Source organism: Brachyistius frenatus, unplaced genomic scaffold, assembly GCF_029030835.1.
Source record: "Brachyistius frenatus isolate BFR_SWC_R1_liver_20210118 unplaced genomic scaffold, ASM2903083v1 Contig_46, whole genome shotgun sequence".
Classification (NCBI taxonomy): Eukaryota; Metazoa; Chordata; class Actinopteri; family Embiotocidae; genus Brachyistius; species Brachyistius frenatus.
Genome location: NW_027210645.1, coordinates 1353360 through 1372997, shown reverse-complemented (window position 1 = coordinate 1372997; position 19638 = coordinate 1353360). Strand labels below are relative to the sequence as shown.

At 38.4% G+C, this 19638-nt stretch overlaps 1 protein-coding gene across 1 annotated transcript in view; it reads right to left on the bottom strand.

The window, feature by feature from the left end:
- Positions 1-19638, bottom strand: part of ctdp1 (CTD (carboxy-terminal domain, RNA polymerase II, polypeptide A) phosphatase, subunit 1) — a 76785-nt gene that overhangs the window by 19880 nt on the left and 37267 nt on the right. The window contains exon 12 of the mRNA XM_069703387.1: positions 18321-18532. Coding sequence (XP_069559488.1) covers positions 18321-18532 — 212 coding nt within the window. The remainder of the gene's footprint in view (positions 1-18320; positions 18533-19638) is intronic.

Here is a 19638-nt window from a genome sequence, read left to right as displayed (position 1 = left end):
AATAGAAACCCAACAGAAGCACTGAAGAACAAAACTGTCCTGTAGGACTGATGGTACTACTTTAATAGCTCTGTGTCATTAATATAGTTTGAAAAAGGCTTTGAAGTTACCATTTTACCACAGCTCATTACACCATTATTACTCCTAATGAATATATATCAGCAGTCTCTGCATGAGTGACAAAAACTAATCCGAGTTCCTTTGCCACATTATAATGTGGTATATGTACAGTATACGCTTCACCAGCGCATCAAATGAAAGGGTGATTCATTCGTAACATCCAGTAGCGTTAACACTAACAATGATTTTCTTTATTGATTCATCTGGAGACCAAATTCTTGATTAATTGTTCAGTGTACAAGACTACACTTCTAAAAACAATCCAACACAACCTAAAGATATTCAGCTTATCACATCAACAAAAAAAGTACCAACGCTTCACACGGAGGCGGTTACAACCAAAGAATTGTTAGTGTTATGCTAAAAAAATTACCTAAATGATTGTTGGATAATCTGATATTATATGATCATTTGAAATATACCCCCCTGGTAAATTTGTCTCTTCAGCCTAAATGCATAATGAATTGTTTCTTTCAAATATTGTTTCTGTGTCCAGCTGCTAACCAGAACTGTCCTCATCAACGACCGTCCTTCCTCATACTTTCAAATGTAGACGTAGCATTACTCACTTCTGTGTCTGGCTGCTGGCGCCGACTTCAATAGTCCAACAGAGCAAACTAACAACTTGGAAACATGACGCTAGACACCTACTCCTGCTTTTCATCAATAAACCTGCTTTCAGAGAGTGTGTTGACTCATTGTGCAAATAAAACACTACTGTTAACGAACCAAGCTACAAAATATCAGCTGCTAATGACCACCGAGCTACATAGCTCCCTAACTGGCTTGGTCCATGTAGCCAAGTGTAGCTCTAATTTTGCCAAACATTTTTGCCATTTAAAAAAAGCGATGCCATTAACAGTGGGCCGCAAACCACTGCCCATTTTATATCTTCCCCGGGCTCGTGTGGACATCACACTCTTTAAACTTTAAGTATCTTTGTTACCCGTCCGCCACGTTAACCTTTCAAGCATGGCTGCTGATGTTATCAGAGAAAAGGGGTTATATGATGACAAACTCCAACATTTGTGGCAATTACAAGCAAAACATTACTCAGTAAAGCTGCACAAGTCAAGATTTGTATGTAAAAATGTCCCTCCTTTTGGCCTAGATTACAGTTTACCAATCTTCTGTGTCACATTTCTTCGGATCCGCTGATAGACATCAGTCTCATTTACACAGAAATCCACTATTCCCGGAGGGAAACAAAACTGTCTCCAAAACTGAAAACAAGAGAGCGCGCTGTCCAGTTAGACTGTTGGATCTTTTGCCTCTCTTCTCCCTGTGGTTCTTTTGCATAAAGCATCACAGGCTGGCTGGGTTGGCAGACATGATCATGCTGCATCCAGTTTACTGACGTCACTTTGGATGATTTCTGGCACTGCAGTTGAACTTTTTTCAAAGATTACTTGGTGCATCATCTGTTGAAAAACTCATGGACTTTTGTGGGTCCCTTAATTGCACTGACCAGACGAGACAATGGTGCAATCAGCCAGAATAGTTTCATGAGGTCGGGTCTGAAGTTTCACCACGCTGGAAGCGTGCAGTCTGAATATGGTAAACTGTCAAGGAACGTACAGGTAAAACATTTCCCCCTGGAGGAACGTTCACTTTATCAAAGAACAAAACAGGGATGTCAAGTGATGTCTCCAGAATGAATGGGGCTTGTACTGTAATGGGCTACATCTGAAAGCATTTTTGTATATTTACATATTTACACTGTGCGTTCATGTGAGTGTTTGTACTTCTCCTTAAGGGCAATTATAATGTGCACACCAGTAGAGGACTATGTAAGTGGGAGAGCCTTGGACTACACATGGACCTTAAAATATTGACTCATCTTTTACAACACTGACATGTTGAAATACAGCTTTTTAAATAAGTTATTGCAAAAATGTTTTTTTTTTAACTTTAAAAAAAAAAAAATCATTAAAGCACTTAAAAGACGTTTTGAAACGTTGAAAGTTTTTTTTTTTTTTTTTTTTAAATATATAAGATATATTTTAACAGATGCACTGGTTATTCTACAGGGTTTTTTTTTCTCACTCAGCGTGTATATGCGTGTGTGTGTCCCACCCACTGATAGAGGTAACTTAACTGCACCACAGGCCAGTCAAGTTTTTTGATTCTTATTTTTTTTTTAATTATTAATGAGGGGATTATTATCAGATGGACGGGCAGAAAACTAGTAAGAAGGAGCGACTTTAGCAAACAACACGGAAATAACTCAGAGAAATATAATTGACTGAGAATTTTATGAGACTAGTTGAATGGGAGTCTATGGAGCCGGAGGCTTTTTGGAGCCAACCTCTATTGGCATTTGCACATCAGTCCATTTTTCCAGTTTGCACCGATCCATTTTTAGGGGCATATGCGAGTGAAATAACGACTCTGTAGAGCCATGCACAAAGCCCAGGGATTGGTTTTGGGACTGCAAATGTAGGATTGTTGCATTCCTAGATTTATCTACCAGCAAGTGCTTCTTTCAGAGGGCAACAGTGACTTACATGTAGTGCAAGAGAAAGAAGCAATTTGTGCAGGAGTCAATGAAATTTTCTTGATGCTCCTGACAAACTGCCCAAAGTTACTCGAATGAATCTAGGGTGCCAAGAACAACAGGCTGCACTCGCTGCTGCTGGAAATAAACCTTTCCCAAGAAATTTAGTAATGATGCCAGCATGGGAAGAGATGACAAATGAATCATGGGAATCAGAACTGGTGGGAGAGAATGGTTATTCTAGTTAGATACAGAACAGAAAAATTACTCTCACACCATGGACCCCATTAATCAAGGTGTGCTGCATTACTCAGCCTATAATATATCCCGACCTTCTGTTTTACACCAGTTGCAAAGAGATACGGACTCTTATAAAACTTTGAGGCTTACAGGACTATTGAGTCTATGCGGTGATATATAAGAGTTGGATAATGACAGAGGTATTTACCTACGGTGCAGCAGGATTCATCATATTAAATTTGCGACTCTTTAAGTGCTTTTTAATACAGGATAGTTTTCTATTTCATACTTTGTTTTACAGTCATAACGGTCAAAGAGTGCAAGCAGGGACAACGAGGCCTAAAATGATTTGAAAATATCCATATTTAAAAAATTATGACATTTTTGACAGTGCTTTCCAGCTGTGTAAAATAACAAATCCTAGAAATATCATTCATCAATTAACATGACCAGGATCTAGATAAGTGGCAGAAAGTTTATGGATGCATTAACCAGTATTAAAATATGACTACATTTATTCAAGTTTTTGCTAAAATTCACACTTGGCCATTATACATCTATGATTTTCTGATGTAATGTGGCTGTAAATATGGATATAGTGTTTGCTACAAGTGGGTTGGTGCTGACTGACACAGCAAAAAAGGGTTAAACAGCATCCTGCTTGCACAATCCAGACATACACTAGTGACAATCATCAGTGACTGCTCACTACCACACACAATACACACACACAAAAAAAATCATACTACAACTGGCCTTTTGAATGAAATTGAAGAGTTTCTATAACTACATTGCAATGAAAAAAAAAAAAGGTTTCAAGTGTGCCATATCCATTATTGTGTACGTGCCGTGTTCCAATGGCTCTGCGGTGTCGTAATTAAAAAAAATTTAAACTTGGATCATGGACCTTTGTTGCCAAAGCCAATTGGTGTTGACTAATGCTTGAACTTAAAAAATTCCATAACTTTGTAAAACAAAATTGGTCTCACACTGAGGCCTTAGCTAAATACCAGCATGGAGTTTCATGATTACAAAAGCACTGTTTGAGTCTACTGGTGGCAGCGTTAGCATTGCAGTTAGAATGGTGGCGTTAACAGGCGGGGAAAGACACTTGTTTTTCTGCTATAATGTGAACATGCCGTAAACAAGCAAAGAGAAAAAAGAACATCTGGAAACATTTTGATCTTTGTAAGACTTTTTTGGCAATGTTGATCAAATAAGATAAAATGTCCAAGCAGACGCCGCCTACCTCTGAGCCTGCTTCTGTAGTTTACTTCCTCTTAAAAGAAAGTTTTTCCTTTCCACTAATGGTGGCTCATGAGGGAATTGTTGAGTTTCTTATAATGTTGTAAAGTTCTGTCGTAAGGACCTTTCTACATTAGGTACCCTACAATGACTCGTGCCGTTTTACATGAATCAAATTGAATGGAAAATGAATTGAATTGAATGATGAGGCCCAAGTTTAAATCTTGACACAATATTACTTAAGAAAGCACTGCAATACACAAGCTCGTGGGGAAATGTGATGACACCTGAATGTAACCTTTCAACAGCAAGAGATTAGAAAGGATCCACATGCAAGTCATGAAATAAAAATAGAAAAAAATTGCCACCAGTTCCAAACAGGTTAGTGTGTCTAAGGGTATTTGAATGGAAAAAATAGCACAGTGCCCTGAAGAAATTGACTGCCCAGCAATGACTACTTAGGAATGCATAACGCAAGCCTTTATGTCGGAAAAAAAAAAGTGCAAATACTTTAGTAATTCATCTAAACCTACTGTATCATTAATACTGCTAAGTTAGCACAAACATTACATACAGTAATATACTGCTAATAATCAGTTTAAGCTCCCTGAGGCAGAATACATCCCATACTGTGCTTTATTCCCCTTAGTTTAACTACAGCGGCCCATTCGGTTAAACCTATTTCTAAAATGTGCCTCAGGTTTATTGGCACCAAAATCATTCACTGAGAAGAAGGTGGACATGCACCATTATGTGAAACATTTCCCAGGGTGCACGTTACTCACAAACAACATGTTATTTGAGAAAAGCTTCCACCTCTTCTTGCAGAGGTACAAGCTGATGAAAGCACCCAGAAAGACATTTACATGAGTGGCTGAAACACCGCCCGCTCCTTCAGAACCGTGGTCTCGGCAAAAACGTATTTTCTTAGCTATTTATTTTTTACAAAGGAAAAACCTTTATGAGAATGAAATATTAACATTGGTGGGTTTTGAGAAATAGGCATTCAATTACAACCCACCAAGAGAAGAAAGAGGAAGCCGGGCATAAGGAAGCCGGGCAGTTGTTAGCCGTGTCAACTTGGTGTTTAAATTCTTCATTCACCACTGAGTCATCGCTTATGGTGCCATTTTCAAACAAAATACTGAATGATGTTGACTATGCCACTGATGTTATATCTTGTGAAACAATAGAAAACTACCACGCGCAAAATAAAGCATCTGAAAATTAAGTTTGGGAAGTGTGTGTATTTTCTTATCTAAGCCATTCGTTGACATTGTGAAATACTCTTACATACAAATGCAAATCTTGCAATGCTAATTTCAAAATGTACTTCATATTATGTGGGCTGCGTTTAAAGTATTTTGAACTTGATATTTTGACAAAATGACAACCTTATTATGTAAAGTAATTGCATCACATTCAGGCCAAACGTGTTCACATAATGCTGATAAAACTTATGATAGCCACATAAATCTCTGTATTTTACAGTAGACGTAGTATTTAAACCTGGTGTCTGGTGAGACGGGTTAAACTAATTGTGCTGCTATTCTACATTTCCAAATATTATTGGACTGAATTGATCAAATTCTGATCATGAAAAGTCATTTCATGTTGTATTGCCACCATTTTACTGCTGCCACACTAGTGTCAGAGTGGGCTTATGACACATGCACGTGTCAACTGTGTTTTTGTAATTGGAAGGCTGGAGACAAAAACGTTCTGCACTGCAGGTTTAATTCCTGGTGTGTGACTGTCAACAGTATCACAGGTCAAACTTGGGATCACACCGCTGATTAATTTTGGTATGAATTTATTGAGTTCATCGTTAGCTCACTCAAAGTACGAGAGTTGGAATTTTTTATTTATACAAGAGATATAAATAGAAAATGCAATATTGATCAACAATACAATTTGATGTTTTTCCAGATCATTAAACTCTTTCTGTAGGCAAAACGGTATATTTGTTGTGAAAAAGAGCTGAAAAACTCAAGAGATTTCTGACATCGCATTCCCCAGTTCTCATAACCGCAGCTTATAAAACAAACATAACAGGGGATTGTTGTGTTCAGCACATTCTAAAACTTTTCATGATGGGCCAATTTAATACAGACGAATATGAGAGAATAATTCAGGCCAAATTAACGTTATTAATCCCTAATGGGAATATGGGCTTTACAGCAGCAAGAGATAAAGAATGAGAGAGACATTGCAACAAGCAGCAAATTGCACAGAGCCATCCTGCTTGTAGTAGAGAGAGGAAAGCTTGCTTCATTAAGAGTCGCCTTCAAAAAAAAGAAAAAGGCTTGTCGAACAGCCTAAAGGTCCGTCACTGTGCTGTTAATGATCTAAAGACGGACTAATCCAATATAATAAGCTCTTGTCAACATCTGGTGATTCAGAGCTTCGCTCTCACAGAGACTACTCCCATATAGTCCTGCCAGTTTTACCCCAAAACTTTCAACTTTGCACGAGGAAGACGGCAAAAAGAAATGCGATGACACGTGGCAAGTGGAACAGTTAATCTTTTAAAATGGAGAAAAGTAGTGAATCATCAGCTTTTATCAATCACTGCAGTCAAAAGTCAATTCAAAGGGGTTATACAATGAAAAATGGTCGATGAGTGACAGGGCAGGGAGGCGGGAAAGTCACAGTGTGAGAGGAAAAATGAGCCTGAACTTCTTGGTGGGTCCGAGCAGATTTGCCGCGCTGTGTTTCATTCATGTCTAATCGGCTCTCAGACGGTGGCACCTCTTTGATATCGCACAGTGGGCGCAGTCAAAAGGAAGACAGGACTTCATGCTCTGCTGCCCCGCTGCACATCTTTCCTTTGATTAATGACAGGGCACCATTTAATCACTGGATTCTCTTCAGGGGATTTGAAAAGGCCGACGCTCAGACTCAGCTGAGGACCTCCTCTCTGTGGAGGAGCGCTGTCCTCCTCCATTATCTCGTTTTGATAGTTTCCACCAGAACAGACGTTTCAGCAGCCTTTGTTTGGCGGATACAGGTGTCTTTTCTCTCTCACTTCTTATTCAAAATTAAAGTGTTAACGTAAAAGATTTCTAACAGTGAGTTTGGAGTACGATCACCTCCTACCTTTGTGGTTCCTCTGCTGCTGAGGCGAGGCTCTGCTGAACAGATATGGTTGTTGGAGACGAGAAATAGCTTTATAGAAAAGCTTTAACAAAAAAGCTTTATATGCTAGAAGACGTATCATTAGCGAAGTAAGCAGTCAAAGTCATGGCTGAGCTTGTATTTCCATTGTCTTGAAGTAGACCAACTATGAACGTATTCATAAAGCTGCAGTTACGTCCAGTAACTACTATTCACTCATTTAGTTCCTGTGCACCCGTTTCATTTCAGCTCTGTGTGAAAATCATTCATGCATTTTTCTGTCACTGAAAAACAGACAAATTAACGTTTCTCTGCTCTGCTGAGTGTCTGTGTTTCATGATGGTGGAGCAGAGCCTCAGACCTGCAGCGCAGCAGAACAGAAGGTGGACAGAGGTTGGACTAAACCTTTGAATTAAATATTCTGTTAGCTCGTTCACAACAATTGCCGTATATTAGCAAAACGAGCCTATGGGTGGTTTAGTTATCAAAAGGGGACAGCGAGCTGACTACAGGTGAAGTGGTACAAGATACTGTATTTCTGTAAATTTATGATCTACTGGTTCAACAGGTGTCACTATAGGATGTTGCATGTGTTGCTAACGAGCATTGTGGTGTATTTCAACTTTGTCCATTTTATGAACTTATTTTAGCACCTTTTCCACGAACCCCTGAGGGCCACGACCCTCCCAGGTTAAAAACCCCAGATTTATAATGACCTGTCTTTTTTGCAGTTAAATAAATAATCTTGTTTTATATGAACAGCTACAGTAACTGCTCCTTGGCATACTAATGAAACACAGTCAGACACTCACAGTAAGAAATGTTTCAGACAGTTTAAATCCCACTATCAGTGCACATGATACAAGGACTGCACTTCTCTTGTTTCCCATCCTCTCTCTGAGGCTTTGAGCTCCATCAGAGAGTAAATACAGTACAGAGAGGTTTTACTGCACCATAAAGTCCACATATATACAGTCACAATCTAATCCGACCACCGGGGCAAACCAGGGTTCAAAAGACCAACAAAGAGCGTCCCAAAACACAAAGGACATTTTGCATTTCACACTGTCCTGCTGTCTAACAACCTGAATGGAAAACTTTACAACCCATTTGCCTCGTCCATCACCTCCGTCCTGGCTGATGTTATAATAACATGCTCGCTCGAGCTGACAACATTCACACTTTCATTTTCACTTGGAAATAAATGTGCTCCAGAAACACGCAGGGAGAGAAAAGAAAGACGAGATGGCATCTGAATGCGTGCGTATCACCTCGAGAGACAGGAAATCAAAAGTGAGGAGAACTGATAACAGCAGATGTGTCTGCACAGTGGATGGGTCTAATTGCTGTAAAAAATCCTGCCAGAAAGCGGTGTGATGTAATGAGTTCAGTAGTCAATAGAGAACGAGTTAACGAGGAAAGATTGAAAAACTAATTAATGGAGACTTTCTAAGTTTTCAAAAAGATACCTTGCAGACACGTCAGTTTACACCTGACATCCAACACAAAGTTGTCGTCAATACTGTGGCAGACTACACTCCTATACACCATTAGTACTTGATTTGAATGTCATTTCAATTGTCAGCTACCTTAACTTTATTCAAAAAACAACAAGTGTGTGGCACCTAATCATCTCCAATGATTTCTGAAGAATCTCTGTCTGTCCGGTCCGTAATGAAGGACAGTAACAACTTCACAGGAGGAGGAAGGGATAAAATGTGGTCTGTGGTCCTTTGTGATTCAACGTGAAGTTCGGGACTGGATTTTAAATGTTGCAAAGCAAATAAAATGGCCATAAATCTGCTTAAAAATCTGAAAAATAGACCAACAATTGTGAGATGTTCAGGTTTTCTTGAGCATCAAACTGGGAAATGTGATGAGAGCAAATAAAATGACTGAAAGCCCATCACATTGTCAATGTAAAAGTACGTCAACAAACACTGTACACAAATCTAAGATTTAAAAAAAGATTTTTTTTTTTTCATATCTATGATTCCCTTAAAAATAAAATGTTATTACATGTTTCAATAAGCCGTATGAACTGAAACAGTCATGAATTTATAACTAGAAAAAGACATCTCAACAATACGTTAGAGAGTTACATGTGCTTCAGTGTAAATCTGTTTCCAGCCGACTGGAAGAAACAGTTCCAGCTTCTTCAATTTTCACATGAGAGCTAGTTTTCACACCAAGCTGATAAAAAGCAGGAGAAAGAACAAGAAATCACATGGAAAAAAAACTTCAAAATATAAAGACAGAATTTTAAATTACAAGAAGAGCAGTAAGTTCGCTGAAAAACAGAAGGTAATTTCAGCGGAATTATTACTGGGGCGGGTGTGAAAAATTGCTGTCGTGCTGTGGATTGAATTCAAATTACTGACCAGGGCAGGTAGTAATAAAATCACCCCGTCTCTCTTCTAGAGGAAAAAATCTAGTCGGTATGTTGGTTCTGATGAAAAAAACAGGCAAAAATCACTCAGTCAACAGAATGTGTTGACCACAAATGTGCAATGGAAGAGACATTCAACTATATTAATCATGGTAGTAAAATAGTAGCAGTAGTTTGGAGTAAATCCCTGAGCTGTGTATCACTTGGCACCAAAACGGCCACACTAATCCTCAACTGGAAGCTTCTGTTTGTTGTTTGGCTACAGCTCAACACATCGTATGCAGTCACACAACATCTTCCTAATAAACAGAGTCCAGTCATAACAGAAAACTACTTTTTATACAACTTATACAGAGATAAATGGGATGAGACGGAGCCAAATCTAATAAAAATAAATCTTAAAAACCTAACCGGTGACTTGTCCCCATCCTGAGTGAAAATATTTTCAGACATCATGAGCTGTGTTTGGGCCAGGATTGTCTGGGATGGGGCCAAATAGGGGCCACTTCTCCATCCAAAAAGGGACAATAAGCAGCACTGTGAAAAGTGTACACCCAGAAGAGTGCCACAAAATACTGCAGTGACCTAAATAGAAGACAAATTAGGTTTGAAAAAGTGGGCTTCGTCTTATATTTCAGGATGAGACAATTAGGGATTCTTTTTGATTGGATAGAGTACCGTCGGGACACAATCTTCTACAGAGAGTGTCGCAATATGGGTTGTTTGAAGCCTTAACGTTGCTCGGCTGGTGGGTCTGTTTATAGTGAGTCATTGACAGTGTTTGATTACCCCAGTTTAACCCGCAGGACTTTCTGAACCATACTGTAACATGCTTTACTGTGACAGAGGATATAAATACATGTGAACGGTAGGGCTGAAATCATATATAATAATCGTAAAAAAAACATCACGAGCCTGATTCACACCTCCATATGACCTCATTTTTAAATGACAATGATTCGGGCCATTTTTCATCCGGGACATCAGCTCGATCAAAACAAGTGCTCTCACTCTTTCTCGACCAATGACAACGCAGCGTTATACCATCTAATGTCGAAGATTTGATTGAGTGAGATACACAGACAAAAAGAATAAGCTGAGAAAAATACTGGTTCAAAGCTGAAAATACAGACGACAAGAGACTAATCTTGATTATTTTTATGTTCTGTGATTCATTCTGTTTAAAACTTCTGTTGTCTCGAGTTGATATGCAGGTATCCTACCGAGTTCTGATTACATGCATCTGCAGCACTGCACACAGCTACAAGGAAAACTAGACATTGTAATGATCTGCCTGCTGTTTAAATACAGTGTAACCTTCTCTGTCATTGCGAGGAAATCGTGATTCTAATTTTATCTAAAATTTTGCTGCAGAAAACAAGTTGAGTGTTTTCTGCATTCTTACTGCTATTAATGAAGCGGAAAGAAAATCTGTCAAACTGACAGTTGACACAGATGCTGAGCTTGTCTTATTATCAGAGGTAACCAATATTTGGACCAGTACGGTAAAATTCAAATCATGAATCATCCTAGTGTCCTGGAACTGTGACAGCACTGCCTGAACCAGGACGAGAGTTTGTTAGCTACTGAGAGATGTTACAATTCATCCACCTTTTAAGGCCACCCTCCAACCTTCCTGTTAAATCTGTTAGTCTTAGTCATTCACGTCAGTCCCGCTGAGCAGCAAATGACCACAAATACAACCACAAGAGGGCTGAAACACCAGCTTACCGGACGTCTTTTCCCCCTCATTTCTGCGTCATGAAAACCACACAATTCCATTAACGAAACTCAATACCAAGACGGAAAGACATTACAGTTGAGGTTAAGCCGGTCAAAGGCCGATTTAGTTTGAACGAGTTCAGTAAACTTTTCCCGTAGCTCTGCAGTTAATCAGAGGAGATAGTAATGGAAGCATTTATGATCAGAAGACATCACCAATGACTCTGTCCTGCCGCTAACTTGAGTCCCACATGCATTTACTGGTTTTATGACTCACTCAAGCAGCAGATAAAACAACCCCACATCCAGATCATTTAGAAGTCTTGTGGCAGCAACATCCTAAATCAATACTGAACATCACGTCAAAGCTGATCCTATTAAATACTTTCATTACAAGACATCTTTGAAAGGCTGTTCAACATTTAATAGTTCAAATTGTTTTTTTTATTCTTCTAATTGTTTATGTGAGGGAATATAACATGTAATAGAAATATAACTATTTCTATACTTTGGTGTTTTTCAAAAGAAAATAAAACTGTTGTTGGGCATACTGATATTTGTGAAAACCACATCTAAACTCAGCCTCATCTGTCATGGCAGCAGCCGACTGACCAGCCAACTGAAGGCCAATATTTCTAGAAGCAAAGGCCAGCATCCTTGGTGGTGACTGGCGTCATCACACAATATCCACACAGTTTGAGCAATCACCCATTAGCCATTTAACCCACCTATCAACAGTCAACATGTTTGAGCTCCTAAATTTGGGCCATTTGGAAAGTGGAAGCAAAAGTTAGCCAATTTGCAAATGTTAGCACTGATACATTTGCGAGGAAGATTGGTGCCATTTCAGGCATTCATGGATCCAAAAATGTGTGTTTTCTTAATTAATCTTTCTTATACACAATGACTGATCTTGAACAGATCTACAGCTTGGATTAAACTCTCTCATTTAAAGATTAAAAACTGTGTTCGAAAAGTTTCCATTCTCTAATAAAAAAGTTTAATTTACAGACCAGTAAAAATAAAAACTGAGGTCGTCTGGTGTCTCCCAAGGTTCATTTCTCCCCCAGAAACATCAAATCTCAGAACAAAAAAAATATATTAGTTATGCAGCTAGCATCAGCTGCAAGCTAAATGAGTTTGGGGTTGAGAAAAGAAAAAAAAACTAAATCAGCAGTCTAAATTCCTTCATTTCTAATTTCTGGATCGGTTGAAGGTGAATTCAGCAGAAATGGTGCCGTGTTTGTTCTCAACTGTAATGATGCGTTTAAAACAGCATTACTCCGGCTCTGATTTGTGTCTGACTGGCCTCTTGTCTCTGACAATGCCAACTAAGGTTTATCGATATTCCATAAAATGTGATTAAAACATTCTGACACTGCTCCCATGGCGTGTGAATGAGGCCCAGCACGGTGATGCGCACAGAGCAGGGGGAAGCATTGACTTTCGTGAATAAGTATGTTAAATTACGTCGCCTGATCAACATCAGCACCTGAATTACATGTGTTTTTTGGACCACTGGTACGTGTGCATTTGCAGTTTCCCCATGGACATGATCACAGAGAGCTTTTCAAAACAAAGGAGAGCTGATGGAACTTTCAATCAGCAAACAACCAAAAGCACAAGTGGAATTAACCCACTGCAGATTTTTACAAGGCAGTCCTACATTAGTGAATATTAAATACACTCATCATCTATTTAACTAACACAGTAACTATTATTTACAATTACAACATTAAAAGGATTAAATACTGTCTGTGAATATGACTACAGCAGAGAACAATTGATCTTTGGATCACCTTCAGCTAAACTCTTTATTGATTATCCTAAAACTGTGGTTGCCAACGTTGGCAGGACACATGGTGCTGCTTCATTTCTACAAAACCAGACTGTTACTTGCTTTATCCTGGCACTGTGGGTGGACATTCCTCCCTGCTCAGTAGGACAGATCTCAAGTGGGAAAAAACAAGATAAAAAAATAAGCAGGACATTGTTATTTGCCTGCAGTTGGTTGCCTAAATGTAGTGTTGCGGCGGTGGTGTTTTGGTGGTCGTGGTTGAATGGATTATGGCAGAAAGGGACAGTCATAAGAGCAGCGCTGATTTGACTTTAGCTGGGAAGAAGAAAGACAGACAAGAGCAGATCCTGAATGATGGTGAGAACAAAACACAGGCATTGACATCACTACAGTATCTTAGCAACAGATGTCTGCCTATTTCCTACCAAATATGGGGGAAGTGGTGAAGCCAAGGATGATGACTGACAGAATAGCAACTATTAGGCAGCTCCCAGAGGGACTGGAGGTCCCACAGAGTCCAGTTTAAAACAAGAAGCAGTCATATGACTGTTCCTAGAAATGTTAAGGTGTCTCTAATGGCCTACTGTGCAACAATACAGTCAATTTCAGTTCTCTGTCTGACGGCAGAACGACATTAACACCGACTGGCAGACAGAGGTGGATATTGGAGGTTTGTTTTCCCTTCAGTACTGCGTTTATAAAGTGTTTAAAGCCTTACAATACATACAGTATATTTGGATATATATCCAAATATATATATTTGTAGATATAAATCGAGTTGGGTTCGTTAGCCAAACTAAACCAAACATTTTAACACATTACATTGGGCTGTTGGAAAAATCTCCAAGGTCATTTTCATGTACTATTTTTGGAAGATTTTCTGATGATTTATGGACAAAACAAGTGAAAATTAATCAAAGAAAAAAGTGGCACAATTATTTATATTGACAATAGCTAGTTTTTTAGTATTTCTTTTGGATAACCTCTTTGTGTGACGTAGACTGAATAATTCTACAAAATGTATTGTGTTTTCGCTGCTTTTAAATGTTTTATCTTTTGTAGTTATTTTAGTTGGAGCAGATTTTAATTTAACAATTTAAACTAAATTATTTTTCCTGGCAATAGATCTAAAGTTTGAAACCAAAAACTGAGGCAAAAGCCAACTTAAAAGTAAACTTAAGTAGTTTTTAACATGCACCCTATTTTTCCATCAGTTCAGGTATAAGTGAATTATGGGGACAATGACGTTTGAAATCTGTGCTGTAATGAGCGAGAAACGCTTCAGCTGGCAGCGAGGAAACGGACTGCAATGTAATAGTTTGGGGCAATTGCAATCGTTCAACGTATGTTCGCTAAAGGTTGACAGGCTCAGAAGTCTGGCTCAATTCTCTGTTGATACAGTAACTTTAGCTAATACCATTAACTTCGCTCTGTTATCTGTAGGTCTCTCTACTGGGTGTGTGCCATATTATATCGTTCACGATAATACTGGTATCATTTTTCATAGGATAGAAAAAGTTTTAAACGTGATAAAGGCACTATTGCAACCTGTTGGCGTAATGACTGTATGGCCTACGTTTGCAACTCGTGTTCTTGGCAGAGCAGCAGCTCTACTGCACCGCTGCACCCTCCCTCAGCACTGTCTACGCTACAGAATCTAAATCTCACTTTGAGTTACTGTTGTTTAGAAACTAAAGAACTGAGAGATCATTTTTGTTTAGTTTTTCTGAATATTTGAAGGCATACCGCTCCGCTGTCACAAGGACAGATACAGGACATCATTCCTACCCACTGCAATAAGACTGTACAATAACTCACCTCTGGCAAAATCCATCACAACAATAACACCGTTGTCTGTTGTCTGTTTTTCTTGGTTGTTTAATATAAAAAACAAAAAAAACCTTTGCACTATTGTTTAGTTAGTTTTAATTTAATTATTCTATTTTATTTTATTCTATTTTATTGTATATACTGTGCATTTTTATATTTAATATTTTTTACTGTTATTTTATTTATTTTCCTGTATCTATAAATGCTGCTGTAGCGAAAGAATATCTATCTATCTATCTATCTATCTATCTATCTATCTATCTATCTATCTATCTATCTATCTATCTATCTATCTATCTATCTATCTATCTATCTATCTATCTATCTATCTATCTATCTATCTATCTATCTATCTATCTATCTATCTATCTATCTATCTATCTATCTATCTATCTATCTATCTATCTATCTATCTATCTATACTGTTACGTTTATGCTGTCATAAATCTATTACATTTGTTTTGTTGAAATTGTAAGTTATCAAAATTAATAAACAATTATTTTTCAGTATTTTGTTTTATCGTCAAAAATACCGTTATCGCAAAAACACCCAGCTATATTGTGATATTATTTAAGGACCATATCGCCCACCCTTACTCTCCACCCTTTCTTTATGAAAAATGCTTTCTTATTGCAATTTTCCTCTTTGTTAGCATCAATTTGTACCAAACCTAGTTACAATTTATGTATATAAATATTTATTTATATATATATGACATTCTATTGACATAATCTGGAAATTCGCAAAAAAAACCAACTTTAAAATCACACTTAACTATGCTCTGTTCTCCCAACACAACAGCACTCCTCCCTCCAGCCCCCAGTCCTGTTTCCACCATTGTCTTCATGCAACAACTCACCTCTTGCAGGATTTCAAGGAACCATTGCATAATGTTGTTAGACTATCGTATTAACAATCTGAGCCTGTCAATAGCGGGGGAAAAAACACTTTTAGTCAAAGTATACACTGATGAGGTGCAACTGCCTGAAAGTATTACACACCGAGGTGAAGCACTCTCGCTCGATGTTGGACTGATTTCAAAAGTTGATGTTTCCATTAGTCGCTTACACTGAAAGTGATAGGAGGGTTGAAAAATACCTACGTTTCCCTTTCAGACATATCACAGTGAAAAAAAAAAAGGAGTGGGAAGTACATGCCAGTGGGGCAAGGTTAATGCAAAGGAGTGCACAAACAAGAATTCAACACAGCTGAGTGCGATTTTAACCTCACAGAAACATATTCCTGTGAGCTGAACTGTCTTTACAACCAAAGAGAGTTGTCAGGACATCACAAGGGTAAGCACAAGGTGATATTATTGGACGATATCATTGCTATCTTTCTATAGAAAGACCCAAAGACCTGCCTGCCAATTTGAGTCCTTTCAGAATTTTTTCCCAGCCCTTCACCTTGTCTGTCAGGCTGTTTAATCATGTGCTGCTCCTCTGCACCGCTACACAGGCTGGAGGTGGACCAGATATTTCTCAACAGCAAGTAAACAACACTGTGTTCGGTGCATTTTAGGCCTGATTCATTATCAGCAACCAATGGTGTCAGACCAGGTGTCAGATGGACCAACATGTTAGGGTCGCCATGGATATTGAACCACAGTCAAAAGCATCCAGAGGGGAAAAAAAAAAAAAAAAAAAAAAGAAGTTCGTGATGGTCTGAATGTAGCTGTAGAGGAAACTGTCCTGAAACTGGCTGAACACCGACTTCCACGGAGGAAACTCAAGTCTGGAGGAAGAGGTGCAGAGTTCAGACAAGCGGCTGTGAATTCTGTTCAGCCGACTGAAGTGTGATGACTTGCAATCTCTGTTTATCTGGTGGAACAATGGTTCTTCTAGAGGAGATTAGTAAATTAAACTTATGATTTAGTCTGTCAACATATAATCCTGTGATTGTGTGCAGTAGCTTTTCTATCTATACTTCAATTTGACTGGTGTATTTTTATATCAAATTTGATAGTGAGAATCGTGGTAACTACAGCATTGGTGAGGACTACCAGATTTCTCTGACATCCATAACGTCTTGTGTATCATACTCTTTTGATTACAGTACATGTAGTGGGTGAAACTTTTGTCTTTTAAAGCACAGCAAGTTTGGACAAAATCTGACTTTCATTTTGTATTTGCCCACAATAAACTGACAAGAAAGAGACACATGTTTTATGTTACTTCAATAAATTTAAATTTGCCTCCTTGTATTAAAAGAGTAGTTCCTCTAGTGTTCGCACTGGTCGATATATTTACCAATAAACCTTAAAAAGTAAGAAGGGGTTTACTTCTTTTTGATGAACTCAAAATTGATTCCAATTCTCTTTAGAGAGCAACACATCTGCATTATTGTGTTTATCCAGACAGCATCTAACAATGAGCACTAATATGTCAGCGCAGGTGTCAGTGTGATATATTAACTAACTATTAAATAGTGCTCCAAGTCCAAACACTGACAGAGGAGGATTTTTTTAAAAAACACATCCCTGACCAAAACAATGGCAGTTTGAAATGATTTTGTAAAAATGATGAAATAATGTAGAAATACACATTGTGCTCATACGGACATTCAGGAATGTCTGTAGTTTTGGGAGTTATGTAAATGCAGTCAGACACAAGAGCTGTACTGTATTTTTTTCCTTGTCTAGATGTAGACCTTCTGGTTCTATTTTGTACTATTTACCACGTCGGTGCTGTTGACTCGGGGAGATTTTTGATATAAACTTGGAATTAAAACACATAAGACTGTCATATGTGAAAATAACTGACTTTTCAAGAGCTGCAGATACCCTGCAAACTGTCATACGATTTACTGGCAAATTATTTAGTTTAATTAATACATATTCAACATTGAAAATGTACCGTAGGCAGGAAAAATTATGTTGTCGTGAGAGACTGAGTCCTGGCAGTCTGAGAGCTCGGCCTGTTCTTCAGCAATAAGAGACTCTCATATGTTCCGAACTCTTCGAATGCCTGCTGTCTGTTTGGAATTAAATCTCTATGGCAACGGCCCAGACCGTCTGGCTTCAGCATAGCAGTGCTGATGAAGTGGTGTGTTACGATAATAGTCATGAGGCCAGAAAATATACAGCACACTCTGCTAAGATGCTCAATGGACTTCGATCGTTGAAAAATGCAATTTCAGTTGAACATTCGTTCTGAGTCGGAGGTGTTTATGTAAGATGAGAAGAATCAACAGCGAGTGCCAACACAGTGACAGTCAGAAACTGATAATGGAAACATGTAATAGTAAATATTAGGGATAACGAGTGACAGAGAACCCTATAACACATTGTAGTGAAGAAGAGCTGTCGCAGTCGAGGCACAAAAACATTCAGTGAGGTGAGAGAGGAAGTTGTGTGCCTCACCTCGGGACACCGTGAGACAGACCGGCCTCACTGGATGGCGTCTGCAGCCTCTCCTCCCCGCTGTGTGCCTGTGGACCGAGCCCCCCTCGCGCTGTCTGTCCAGCTCCGGGCTGCTGCTGCTCCCCTTCCTCCTCCATCTCCTCGGTACCTGGCTTCTCCTTCCCTCGGCCCTCACTCTCGTTGTCGCTCTCCTCGCCTAACATGTCGTCCACCTAATTTTTTTTTTAATAAAAACAGCTTCTGTGAGCTTTTCTTAAAATGTACATCTTAAAACCGACCACCAACAGCATAAATATCATCTGTCCATACCACAACCAACAAAAATACTTGTTTTACTCAAATACTTGTTTTGCATTTTGGACAACTCTGAAGTGTAGATGAGATTAATTACCTTCTCTCCTTCCAATAAATACAAATCAATCTGCTTTCATTACTTTGTATGGTAGCTCCATTAGATCAGATATCATAGTTCATGTTTTGCACATTTAAACTTTTATCTTGTAGGTGATCATTAAATAGGAATAATGATATATTCAATTAAAAGTAGTAACTTCAGCCCAAAGAGGAACCACATGCATTTGCCAGTTTCCCTGATGCACTGCAGAGTCCAATTATGCATCTAATTATATCTGGAAAGCAGTTTTTCATTTACCAATAATTAGGTTATCGAGTGTACTGTAATCTTGGGAGGTGATTAAACTTGGAATCAACAGTTAAGAGGCTGATAAGAGATTTTATGTGGCAGATACAGTGGTTCAAGGAGTTCAATAGTTAAACAAGAATCATAGCACACAGCCGGTGGTATCAATTTTCTTATCTAACTAAATAGTTGGAACACAAATATACATTTCTGTAGGATAAATATTAATTTATAGCTGACAGCTGGTCAGCTTAGCAAAAAAACAGAAACAGGGGGATACAGCTATCATAAAGAGCAGACAAGTAGAAAAACAATCCAGCATTTAACCCCTTTAAAACCCCCAACATGTCATTTTTACACTCTTTTTTCATATAACACGATTTGATCAAGAATAAAAAAAAAAAAAAACAAGACAGGATATGTCAACAAGTTTGTTTTACAGGTACTGGTAGAGTTTGTTATTTTTGGAAACAACCAGGAAAGCGTTTTTTTGGTCTCAGTTCTTGTGCTAAGCTAACCAGATGCCAACTATAGTTTTGTATTTACTGGACAGTGGAATCAGTCTTTCCACAGAGCTGAAAATCAATCAGCATATTTCCCAAAAGATCCAACTATACCTTTGAATTTAGTTATTAAAAATTTTAGATGCTGATATATATATATAAAAAAAAATATATT